This window comes from Procambarus clarkii, chromosome 4 (assembly GCF_040958095.1).
Source record: "Procambarus clarkii isolate CNS0578487 chromosome 4, FALCON_Pclarkii_2.0, whole genome shotgun sequence".
Lineage (NCBI taxonomy): Eukaryota > Metazoa > Arthropoda > Malacostraca > Decapoda > Cambaridae > Procambarus > Procambarus clarkii.
The window spans coordinates 6,181,596-6,194,770 of NC_091153.1; the positions used below are offsets into that span (position 1 = coordinate 6,181,596).

Here is a 13,175-nt window from a genome sequence, read left to right on the forward strand (position 1 = left end):
GTCTGGTCAACATACTTCAGCCACGTTATTGTGACTCATCGCCTGCTTAAGTGGAAACGTTCTCAACCATATCTGTTCCGCCCGGGAATCGAACCCGGGATCCCTGACAATGAATCGAGAACGAAGCCAACTGAGTAATCAAGATCTACTATTAAAGTTGTTTGATTCACTCCGTCAATTCTCGAGCCCTCAACAAAATAAATGGACCAAAACGTGGACTTTTTTCTGTGCAACAGTTCATATTGGGCACTTCCATTCATAGCTAAATGAGAGGTTAGAGCTGGTTTATAGGGGTAACAAGCATTAATAGTGTTTCCTTGTACTCTATGTTGATTGGGAGACACAGAATTGGCTCTTATTTTAGGCTATACAGCTAATAATCTCCTTACATATATTTAACTTAATCTGCTTAAAGCGGAATAGAGATACAGTGAAAGAATTTCAGATAATTTAGCCTCAACAATAAGGTTGAATTAAGTTCGTTACCCTCTTGGCGGCCAGTGAAGTTTGTTTTGAATGTCTGGGCGTGCAGGTGGTACTTGGCTGGTACTCTCACCCTGGTACTCGTCCCGGTACTTCCGCTGAAGGCCGGTACACGTCCTGGTACGACGGTACACGTCTTGGTACGACGGTACACGTGTGAAGAGGTTAGTTGTGTATGAGTAAGAGAAGGAGAGACTAAGGGTGGAGCAACGTCTCTAGGCTTGACAAGCGACCCTTATCACTCTGGGTTGACTCCATTTTACTCGCATTAATTAATATTCGTCAATACGCGGACTTTACATTTGAGCTTCTTGTTATATTGAGGGTTTGAGGAGTGTAGACGAGCAAGGAAATTCCTTTGGGGCCTCCAGGGATCCCTCCCATCCTGTGGAGAGTTTGAAGTGAAGGCGGCATTTAATTACTACGTGGATTTTTACAATCCAGGTGCCTGGATTGTGAATCACAATCCAGGATGAGTGCACTGTGAATCAGTAGACCTAGACCACCTCCCACAGGCAAACCTTTTACAAATTTAAATTTTCTAGCTTCTAATAGTTGGTAAACTAGTAGTGCTTATGGTAATTCACGGTGCAGTAATATGAGGTACTGGAGCACAATATATGTATCTAATACTATCACTTGGGAGGTATTTTTTGTTTTTAAGACATCAAAAGTTCATTTGGTGGCAGCTTTGGTTTTCTTAAAGTTTATTTCCCTGTTAAACCCATCCTTAATGTGTTTATATAATTGACAAATAAATAAAATCCTAAATATGCTTATTCTAAGGTTAAATTGGATGCATTGGTATGGCTTACATTATTATTGGCAGTGGTCTGGATTTAATTTGTAAATGTCATACATACTTGAGTAGTAACAGAGGATCTTGGAGAATCCTTTTCATGTCTTAGTAAAGGGTTGGCAGAAAAAATTCCCCAGCTTTAATAAACATTTACTATTAAAACTATCAACTTTACTAGTGGCTATTTTTGTAATTCATTTATGGTCATCACAAGTTAAGGGTTACACTAGCTGTCAGGCTTTCATGTTGATTAGTGATCATTACTAATACAGTATAAGTGAAGGCGAGGAGGCACAATGCACAATCAACCTGAGAATGGTTCAGGACGGACCGAAATGTCGTCATCCCTTCACTTTCTAGTATGTGGTCTGGTCAACATTATAAGTGAATTTGGGATCAGTTGATGCTTTCTGAATGCTTCATTGATTATGTATGTGATCCACATGTACTACAAGTTATTTAGTGTAATACATTTCTGCTTAAACAGTTTATTACTGGTTTGAGAGTTTACTGCCCAAGTGCTTTACATCTGCTTGATTATAAAAAAAGTAAAAGTTGACAATTAATATTGCACTGTATTTTGTAATGAAGTAATTGTAAGTTCTTCACTTTTGAACATTAAAAGTTGTTTTGTTACAAGTAGGAATTGAAATTTAAGAAGTTCACATTCCATAAATGTTTTGATACTATAGGGCTGATCTCATCATGGAAAGAAGACGAAGCAACAGCACGAAGGGAGCAGCACAGCCTGCCGAACATTTGGAGGAGGAAGGTAAGTGGATTGGCTTGGCACTACATGCATATTAAGATCTCATGGTAACCTATGTTTTATTTTTGTAGCAAAACTGCTTACCCTTTTAACTAGAAATTAAACACTGGCCAGTGGATTTGTTATATATTACTTGATGGACTTTTTAGTTTCTAATTTTTTTGTTTTTTTTTTTGCCTGATAGCTCTGGTAACCTCACACACTGAAGGTCCATTTGGATGTCTGCTCAATTTTCTTTGTCTATGCTTTATAAAATATTCTCTTTGAATGTTTAACTTAAAGGAATATTTCTAGGTAATTATTTTATTACAGACCCCCTTGACCATCATGTAGGCAGTGGCCAAAATCAGTCGCATAAGATTCAGAAACTAGGAGCTCGATGCTTTTTAAGCTAAAAAACTTGCATTTATGTTAAATTGCATTTTGTCCATCATGCCATTGGATGGCAGTGAAAAGGTAGTCACACAAATGAGCTCGGGAAGTGTATGCACTAAATATCATTCATTTATTTGAAGACTCATTCTCATTTTCTGGTACTACAGTATTGGCTTCTACTTGTCTCCATATTCCTTTTCCTTGTTGTATGGCTGCGACGTTCAAGGGCTCCCCTGTAATAATTGCCAAGTCTAAATATGTATAGTAGTACATAGCATAATCAAATAAACTCTGAAAAAGTAGGACAAGAACACATTCTGAGAACGTGCAGCAAACGTCTAGAAAATACAGTACAGTACTTGGATGGTTGCATCATCCATAGTTGTGATATCAGTACAATAGTTCTCTGTGCTGGTATCCTTTGCAGGGGGGGGTGGGGGGCAGTTTCTTGGGCATCAGCTACTTTTGTGCAGCATGTTTCAAGCTTGTGCCCTGGGTTTTTTTCCCCTTGTCTTCAGAGAGGTAAGGCAGTGATACTCCTTTTGCAGTCCCATCTCTGGTATGCCCTGCCTTCTCGGCTTGTATCTGGTGGGGCTGGGTACCGGAGGTTGGTGCACCTGGCTTCTCTGTTCTTTATCCTGTTGTGGGATCCGACTTGTTTTGGGCTTTGGTGCCCTGTCCTTTGTCAGGGTTAGTGTTTCAGAGGCTTCTCTAGGGATTGTCCTGCCTGTGCCTAATGTCAATGTTTGCCATTTTTAGTTATTAACACTATGGTTGGGGAGTTTTATTTTTTTAGGTTTAGTTCACATTTTTTCTGATGCTGTATCTGGTTCTCTGGCATCACTTGGGGATCTAGACTCCTTCCTGGGGCACTTTCTGTTAAGACTCCTGGAGCTGGGAGGTGCCAGATGTTGGCTCTTCAGTGCCTTTTCATCCATCATGGTTCCTGACTGTTAGTCCTCTATGTGGTAACGTTTTTTGGCTTTCCTTGTGAGTGGGGATTTCTGTGTGATGTTTGGTGTATCAGATTCACCTCTCGGGTTTCCAATGTCTTGTGTTCTACAGGCTGTGTCGCAGGTGGCCTTACTTCAGTTCGTGCTCTTGGACCGGATCTGTGCTTCTGTTTTAACACTGGTTAGTGGTTTCTATCTTGTTGTTGCTGGTGGATGCCCCCCCCCCTCTTCTTTTTTTTTCTTTCTGTGGACTGGTATGGGGTTGGGTTGGTGGTTTTTGCTTTCTTGGATGTGGTGTTCCAGTCTTGAATAATCACCTTATTTGCATGGGTCCTGCTGCATCATGTTGGGACATGGTGGTTGCATGTGTGTGTCACATAGTTTGACATCTATGGATCACATCTGGTTTGTCAGCAGGTAGTGTTTTCCTATGTTTGGGAGACACGTGGTAAATAGTCTTATTTTTGCCACCCGTTTTTCTTCTCTTTGTTTATGGCTGTTGGAGTGTCTCATGACTGGGGGAGGGGGGGGGCAGCTGTTATGAACCCCCTCAGTCAGGTGTTGTTGGAGCACAACTTGTTCCTAACTTTGATGCCACGTGTGCTGTTTTTCCAGGGTGCATTGGCTGGTTAGGGTAGTGCCATCAGCCTCTTCTCGGCTGTGTCGGTCCCATTCCTCACTTTTGATAGATGACCTGTAATGGCTCTTCTCGTGTCCTTTTGTGGTATACCAGTTTACTGATTGGAAAGTGTGTGGCTGGCCTGTGTTCTTAAGCCAGGTCTTGCAATGCCTGGGGTCCTGAAGGTGTCCCTGATCCTTGGGTAGTGGTGGTGGCATTTTCCTTTTGGTGGATTTTTCCCGTGGGCATCTCTTTTGCTGGGTCATCATAGGATATCGGATGTGGGCTGCAGTCAGACAGACCCCCCCAAATGTGTTGGGCATCTTGCTATCTTCTGTATCCCAGGCAGGACATGCCAGGGCCACTGTTCATTCTTTGCATTATATTTGCATCACCACCTGTTGATTTTGGGTTCGGCTTTTCCAGGCCATTTGAGATGTGTCTTTTGATGGTTTCAGTCTCTGCTATTCTCTGCATGTGGAGTTTTTTAGGTATGGATTCTGTCCACCTATTTGATACTCCAATCTCTGTTCTCTCGGCAATAGTGTGGGGTGTGATGGTGTACTTTTTGCCTTTTTGTTGTTGTTGTCTAGTGTTTATCCTCTTATTTTATTTATTTTTTGTATTTCTTGCTGGAGGGCCTTTTTTTTTTTTTTTTTTTTTTTTTTTTTTTTTTTTGCTTTCAGGATTACTAGTCTGCCCTGTGCTTTTTGGTGTCCCAGGGAGGTTGGTTTCCCTTTGCACTTTGATAATTCCAACAGACTTGCTGTCCTAATACTATACTGAGTAACCCAATCACTTGGGTTGGACGGTAGAGCGACGGTCTCGGTTCATGCAGGTCGGCGTTCAATCCCCGACCGTCCAAGTGGTTGGGCACCATTCCTTCCGCCCGTCCCATCGCAAATCCTTATCCTGACCTCCTTCCCAGTGCTATATAGTCGTAATGGCTTGGCACTTTCCCCTTTTTGTATTTTATACACTTAAATTAAAAATACTGAGTAAACCATTTGAACAGGATATGAAATTTTAAGTTATATTTAAGAAGTAAAAGTACTGTAGTACATCTATTTGTATACTGTAATAGGTAAGCTGTCGATACACTGTGTATGGTCATTTCATTCTTGTATTATTTTCAATGCAGATGGTCATGATGAACTACTTGGCTCTCGTTTAGAAATAGAGTTGAATCGCAGTATTGAAAAAATGAGAGAAGAGGAGAAAGCCTTCCCAGGTTGTCACGGTCGTAAGTAAAGCCGAGGGCTATTACAATTCGTTTGCAATTTTGTACTCTCCTGCAGCCCCTCCTGACTAGCCCCATGGCTTTCATGACTAGCTTAGACTCTCACCATACTACAGTATTTTTCTCTTAAAATACTCATTCATAACCAGATTTTCTAATTGTGTTCAAAGCAATTGCCTGATAATTATTGTAATTAGAGGCCCTGCAATTTTGTTGAATTGGAACTGCCATGGAAATTAATAATTCTGTTTTTGATACGTGCTTACAAGACAATTATGCTATACAGCATTGTACTAAAATTCAAAAAAATTTATATATGCCTCCAGAAAAGCAGTCTGTATCAGAATTAAAATATCTACCCAATATTTAATTGTTTTTTTCTCTATTGGTATTTTGTTTAACAATATGCATGTTGTGCAGGTTCAGAGGACTTTGTCAACAGCTATAATAATGGGAGTGTTACAAGTGGCTCACAGAATGATGCTGAGGAACTGTTAGAAGATATCGAGATGCCAACTATGAATCTTAGCCAATGGGAAAATTCAGACCTCATATCTGTATCGTCTGTATCTCCCATTAGTCCTATTAAGGCCCGGGGTTCTAGTAAGGTGGGTAATCCTAGCACTTGAAAGTTGTACTACCCTTTTGCTAGATAGAGCAAAGTCGCTAATCCTCAGCTACTTGGGCTACATTTTTCTGTTTAAGTGGAATAATAAATGCACTTAATGATAAAATGCTGTATAAATTGGAAGACAATATTTAACTAGAAAAACAATGCCACAATAAAGTCTGTAGATGCAATATGTAATTTCTTATTGAAATATTAACCAAATTATGCAGGTGGTCAATGTTTTGGCCCAGTACAGGGATCGGCCAGGTGTAGGACTGCAGTTAGCCCCTTTGTTTTATCCCTTTCCCTGTGAGAAGTGATCAATTGCTCCATCAGGTCTTGGTACAAGAGTGGATGGTGACCTGTCTGTGTTCCCACCTATATGTTGTTACTTTATCCAGGTTCTCAGGTTACCAAAACTAGAATTTGAGTTTGGGATGGCCTGCTATCTCTAGTCATAAAAATCATCACTCCTTGATATCTCCCAAATATAATAATTTATTTTAGGTTGTGCAAGTTCTGATATTTGATGTAAAGTTACATAATTTAGCAAGTGTTTTCATCATGGTCAGAGCACTTTTATCATTATGAATGCTATAATGATTAATGGTGAATACAAAAATAAAATTAATATAAATATACAAAGAGAAATTAACAAATTGGTACAGAATTGGGGGGAATGCAGAATATGCTTATTGGTTGTATTTATTATATTCCATGTATTTGTAAACTTAGTGCTTGTTATAGGGTTACTGTATGTACTTTGAAACTTTTCATTTATATAATTTTTTTTTTTTTACTAATGGTGATTTGTTATGGTATAGTATATAAAAGAAAACTCACTTTTCTTAGACAAGATGTCATTGCAGATGACCACAGGGCTGGTGTGCACTTGGTGCCGGTTGTGCTTTTTTGGTCTCCTTAGAGGCTTTCTCTGAACATCTCTGCAAGGACATGATATGCTTGGGACCTAGTCCTGCAGTGCTGACTTCAGCAGCCTTCCCCAACATGTTTGGCCCCTATCCTTTGGGAGGAAGTGGTGGCATTTTACTTGGCTCACTTTTCATGTTGACAGGCTGTGCTGGCCTGGGGCCAGATTCACGAAGCAGTTACTCAAGTATGTAGAGTACTAACGAACGTGTACATCATTCCTCAATCTTTAATCTTTGACGGCTTTGGTTACATTTATTAAACACTTTACAAGCATGAAAACTTCCCAATCAACTGTTATTGTTATAAACGGCCTCCTGGTGTTCGGAGCTCATTAACTGTTAAATGATTGTAAACAAAGCCGCCAAAGATTGAGAAAAGATGTACAGGTTCGTAAGTGCTTGCATAACTTTGTGAATCATGCCCCTGATTATTAGATTTGGACAGGTCTTTAACCCTTTTGTCTGCCCCCCCCCCCCCCTTTTTTTCCCTCCTACTTCACTGAAGTGGCTGTTTGCCAGGTTCTTGCTGTTTCTGCATGTTGTCCAGTATTTATTTATTTATATTTATTTATTTTACTTATTTTTGTTTATTACCACTTTTTAGAGGTGGTCTGGTAGGGTTGGGGCCTCACTTGCTGTGGGTCAGGGGGAGGTCCTTGGTGGAGCTAGCTAGATTCCAGGGCATTTGAGCTTTCCTCTGCAGTGCCTTCTGTTCATCAGCGCCATTTTGTGTCACAGAAGAATGGTGTTACTCGTGGTTCATGCAAGCCATTGTGAGATTCGCCTCATTGATGGTGAGGTGAATCTGAACCAGAGCCAGGTTCTGGTCCCCCCAGTGAGCCAAAAATACAGATGTGACAGAAGTGGGAAGCCATTTGAGCTTCAGAGAACCACCAGGCCTCTACAGAGGCATTTCATTACATTCAATGTTGGGTTTTTTGGCATGGGGTAGAGTACCTGTGACTGGAAAGAGTACTGATATTACTCAAGGTTCTTCTGCAACCAGTTGTCACCCCTTGGTGACTATATAAGCTGTTGAATGCTAGTGCATCTGTATTTTTTTTAAGATTACATGGCAACCTATAATTATTAGTTTTCAATGTTTTGTTTCCAGTCTATGATAAATTACAAAAACTATTTAATTCATTTAAACTTCTAGATTGAAATTTCAAGCAGTTCTTCGTTTGTAGCAGCTGAGAATACGATAAATGTACGAGAAGAAGTCTCGGACAAACACATGACTAGACAAACTGTACAGCAAATAGCCTCATCCCCAGACATGACTGAAGAAAAAATTCCAAGAGAAATGAGTAAGTCTAATCTTGAGTAGCATTGTGCATCATAAAACTGCTTGGGAACTTAAAAGTTATTACTTGTACAGTACATCATTTCTAAAGATAATGATTGCTTTTCAGGGCAAGTCCCTTTGGTAGTGCCCCTGTAGCTTATATCACTGGAATGATTTCGATAATGAAAGTTCGTCTATACTGAAGTAATTGGAATTTGTTTAATGATAAATATTTTTCAGTTGACCATTGGATGTCTTATAGTAGTTCTTCTTTCACAAAGGCAATTTTCATGCTTAGTTTGATGTCATCCATGAAGGATGGCAAAACTGTGGGTTGTATTGCTAAATCTTTCTATCGGGATTAGGAAGATTAAGGGTACGTTGTGTGATTGAGCTTCGTATCTTTCCCAGGCTGGATGTTGATTTATTGTCACTATTTGCAATCCGTTTAAAAATGTATAATCCACACCTCTACCTGTTATTTCTTTAGCTTTCATTTTATGGGCTACTAATGATAATGTGACATTGCCATTTTGGTTTGCTTTTAATGCTTATATAATAATAATTGCAAAAGAAAAGGTCTTCCCACTCTGTTTCAGAGCCGACCTGGGTTGCATAGCTGCCTGCTTTTGTGTAAAACTGGCAAGTTGTCTTTTTCCACACCATGGGAATATTTGTACATTTGGCTTTGCTGCTGCCTTCCTTGTGGAAGTTGGCCCCAAGCCCCAAGGGCATTACTTAAAGGGCAACTAGGAAAGGTGACCCTAGGTGCATGCAGCCCGAGTACTTGGGAAATTACTCCTGGCTTGCACACCACCAGAGAAGACTCGCCCCACACCACAAGGCGAGCACTCTTTCAAAAATCTTAATGATATGTAATATTAGTGCAACTTTTCTAATTCTTTTGTACCATGTTCCTTGTGCAGAAATGTCTGCAGTTTTTATGGTATGCATGATGTCTTCTATCTTTAGGGTTTTTCTCTATTATATTGAATGCCCGTACCATTTTTATTTTACGTGTGTTTTATAAGCGATGAATTCCAGGAATCCTGCTCTGGAGCAAAGTGCATGGGCATATTGCTTATTTCCTGTGTTGCATTTGTAATATCACATGTGCCTTTCTGTGTGTGTGTCGAGCTCATCGACAAGGTTTCAAGATTTTTACTTTAGCAATGTCCATTGCATTGCTAAACTTTGATTCCCATTGCTTCCAGGGCTCCACCTGCTTGGGATATATTGTTTATAGCTTTGGCTAACATGTCACACACCAATCTGCTGCCTTTCATGGCAGCTTGTCAGGCTGTAGCCTTCTTCAGCCTTCCAGCCTTTACTGTTGGCTTGGACTCCAAAAATAATTAGTCAACTTAGTTCCGAGATGAATTTTGTTTTTCGGTGTTGAACATTCTCCAAAGCAGACGTGCCCTTCTAATGATGGCCTCGTGCTTGGATGCAATAGTTCAAATGGGGGGAGGGTTACCTCGGATTTCTACAGTAGAATAACTACCTTTTTTTTTTCTTTTCTCTTGAAGTCAAAGATTATATTAACTATTCCTAGGGTTTGGGTTGCCTTTTTTTTTTTTTCTTACTGTAGTTCCTCCCCCACTTGTGTAACTTTCAGTAATTGGTGAATTCTGTCTCTTGAGTTCCCTTTCTTCATCAATCGGCTGCAAAGTAATGTTATTGTTTTGGTAATTTACTGTGCATTATGTCCCACGTGAAAGGTGTTGCATGAAACACACCCAGTCCTCTGCACTTGTTGATGCCTAGCTAGTGTGGGCAGTGCCACAAGCAGATGAAGGCTAGTAACCATTGTCTGGTTACCATGTGCCTTCCAGCCTTGCAATAAGAGAAACGGTAGTATTTATGAATCTTTTTAGAAGGTTGTATATTCAATAAATTCATTATCTTTGTTCAAATTGTTCTGTAATCTCTAGTTTGGATTTTTATTGAATTTATTGACTGCATTTCATGTTAGATTATATTTTAACCTATTTCTTATGTTTATTGTTTGCAGATGTATATGAAAAATTGGCTTTCCTAAGTGCTCCTTCAGCTGCCTGTGTCAAGACCTTGGTGTCTATTGATGAGGTAAGCAGTGTTTGTTAAAACAATTGTCATTCAGTTGTCCTAGTAGTCTAACTAGAATTTTCATAATACACTAAAGACTGGCACACTAAAAAATCTGGAAAAGGCATATGAATTACTGTATTACCGTAAGGTACTGTATTAACAGGAAAGTCATAAAAAAAAAAAGGGAAAGTATAACAAATGGAGTTTCTGAACGCTTGTTCTGTGATCATTTGGTACTCCTAATCTATGTTAATGACACAAAGAGAATGTTGATTTCTTACATGTTTGTAGTCAATGTAAAATTAATGGAGAAAATAACTCTATGCAAATGTGTTAACACTCAAAACTCCCTCTGGAAATGGTTGGGAATTGGGCACTGACCCAATTCCCCAATAAACTGAAATGAGTGATAAATTTTCTCAAATACCCACCACCACCACTACCTGATAGAGGGGCCCCTTTTAATGTTTCCTGATACCATGTCTACTGGCCAGCATGCCTTTTGGACATTGTCCATACACTCGGTGTCCATGGTTATAAACATTTTGAGTTTGTAAACTGGTTACCAGGAGTTTTTCATTACCTTAGTACTCCCTCGGCTCTTGTATGGTATGCTCTTACTGTCTTGCATAGCTACCACAGCAAACCACATGCAGGTAATTACAGTTTCCCAAGTCAAAAGGTGGTTAATACCAATTTAGTCTACAGCTCTAAAAGTACATATAGTACTATAAAACAGTTAAGAGATTTAGAGTAATGTACAGGCATTTATTCCGTATTCCACAAGGATTGGACCTAATGGAAAATTTAAACCTGACATTTTTGGGTACCATATGTTTGTCTCTGGGATAAAAAAAACAGTTAACTACTATTTAGTATTTTTTCATTCTCCATGGCACAATTGTAGAAGTAAAAATAATAATAATGGCAAGCTGCTGAAATGATTGGTTCACTGGAACCCAAAGTTTGACATGTATGATGAGCAGCAGCTATCCACATGATGCAAATGTACGATTAAAATGTACGATTAATCTACTGGTCAATTATATAATTTTCTTTGTATTATTATTCTTGATATAAATGATAGCTTAGATCTCTTTGCAGGCAAATACAGATAAGAACGTTTTACAAAATAAATCATATTCATGTGATGCCTCACGGAAGGAGTCGAGCGAGAGTGAGTTAGACCTGGGAGATGAAGCTGCCAACACCACGCCACAAGCCTCCTTGCCTGATCTTCAGGTGACACTAGGAACTGGCCTTGAGTTACTGGGTATGTAAACTCGTTATTTTATTCACCTACAGTTTGGTTTCAATTTGCTCCCATGACTGCATGTACTGTATATGAAAGTAATCAAATGTGAATCACATTTTTATGGATATTAAGGGGTGTTTGTTCTATTGTAGGGAGCATATAGGTTGATCTTGATATATACACGAGCACTACTGTAGAAGTTAAAATTCTCCTTCCAAGGATATTATGCTTTGCTAACTATAATAATGCCATACTACTCTTTTAGCTGTGCAGTACTATACTGTATAGACATTGGTGTTAGTTCCAGTAAATTGGTTTTTGTTTACCTTCTATAGTGCTTCCACCTCATTCATAAATACATCATCAGCCACCGCAGCAACATTACTGCCTTCACATTACCACAGTTGCTGCCTAATGTTTTTGAATGGGAGTAAACACCCATTTGTAAAAGTTTGCAGATGACACAAAGATAATGAGGAATGGGAAAATAGAGTACTACAGAAAATTTCAGTAAGGCTTTGACTGTCTCCATGAGTGGGCAGACAAATGGCTATTACTGTATTTCAGTCTTACCAATTATAAGGTATTGAAAATGGGGAAGGGCAACGGCAGAACACAAAGAAGCAACATAATAGGCATAAAATGAAGGCAACTATTGTACAAGAATTAGAAAGGAAAAATTTAAGTGAATATTATTTTGAATATTTAAACTTAAGAGAGACACAAACAGGATAAAATTGGGTATATAAAAAGAATTTATAATTCTAACAAAGATCTTTCAAAGCAATCTGTACAGTGTGTGTGTGCGTGCGAGATAACAATACCAGAAGTTGTAGTACCAGAATGGAATCTACGTTTATAAGCCTGAAAACGATACTTGAAAAATTACAGAAGTTTGTAAAAGACAAGTACTGTACAGTAATGCAAGTACTTTAAAACAGTGAGTGTTAGTAAGTGTGGGTGGGTGGGTTTGTGTGTGTGCGCACGTGCAATGATTCAGTTCCCGTATTGTTTGATATCCCTGTTCCATGTTTCGATCTATGCCTCGCGGTGCAGTTCCTAGCTTTGAACATTGCTTCTTTGTCTAATTTGTCAATTTTCCTTACTACCTTTTATATCATTACCATGTTTCCCTCCTATTCCTTACCTCCTTCAGTGTGGTGAGGTTGTCTTTATTCATATTTCGGTTACCTCAGTTCGGGAACAAGTTTGTTGCATATCTTTGGACACGTTCTATTTTTGTTTTTGGATATTTCAGGTGGGAGTTCCATTCCGGAGCTGTATACAGAGATGGCTCATTAATTCTGATCATATGGGGTGGACCCCCATCAGAGTTATACAGTACAGTGATCCCAATTGTATGGAGATTGAAGTTACCCTGATTTTTTTTAATGCACCTTACATTTTACAATTTTGTTTTCCACTTTAAAATTAAACTGTATTTATAAATGATTTTTTCTTTTTTTTATTTAATCACAAAAATGCTGAAAATAAATAACTACCAAAGAATAATGTAAGGAAGGATGATAGCTTGATGGTGGGAGGGAAGGAGGATGCATTATGCGGGGCTGCCTCGGCTATAATATCCATACGAACTGCCAGAGAAGCAGTATGGCAGTTAAATTGGTAAAGAATGTTGAAGCAGTAGTTCATCAGTTGTCTGTCAAATCGGTCATCTGATGTTGCAAACATGATGGGCTCAGTCAGCCAATGCCTGTAGTTGTTGGCCGACTCCTGCTGTGATAGTTTTTTCTCATTTTAATGTATATACTTTTGCACCTT

General features: G+C 39.1%; 1 protein-coding gene across 2 annotated transcripts in view; it reads left to right on the plus strand.

Moving 5' to 3' along the window:
* The first annotated feature begins 502 nt into the window (after positions 1-502).
* The window catches only part of LOC123752167 (serine-rich adhesin for platelets), a 32,441-nt gene continuing 19,768 nt past the window's right edge, over positions 503-13,175 (plus strand). For both annotated transcript variants that reach the window (XM_045734231.2, XM_045734238.2), the window contains exons 1-7: positions 503-647; positions 1,975-2,054; positions 5,140-5,241; positions 5,659-5,846; positions 7,940-8,090; positions 10,083-10,156; positions 11,243-11,411. In XM_045734231.2, the coding sequence (XP_045590187.2) occupies positions 1,988-2,054; positions 5,140-5,241; positions 5,659-5,846; positions 7,940-8,090; positions 10,083-10,156; positions 11,243-11,411 (751 nt within the window). In that variant the 5' untranslated portion in view covers positions 503-647; positions 1,975-1,987. The remainder of the gene's footprint in view (positions 648-1,974; positions 2,055-5,139; positions 5,242-5,658; positions 5,847-7,939; positions 8,091-10,082; positions 10,157-11,242; positions 11,412-13,175) is intronic.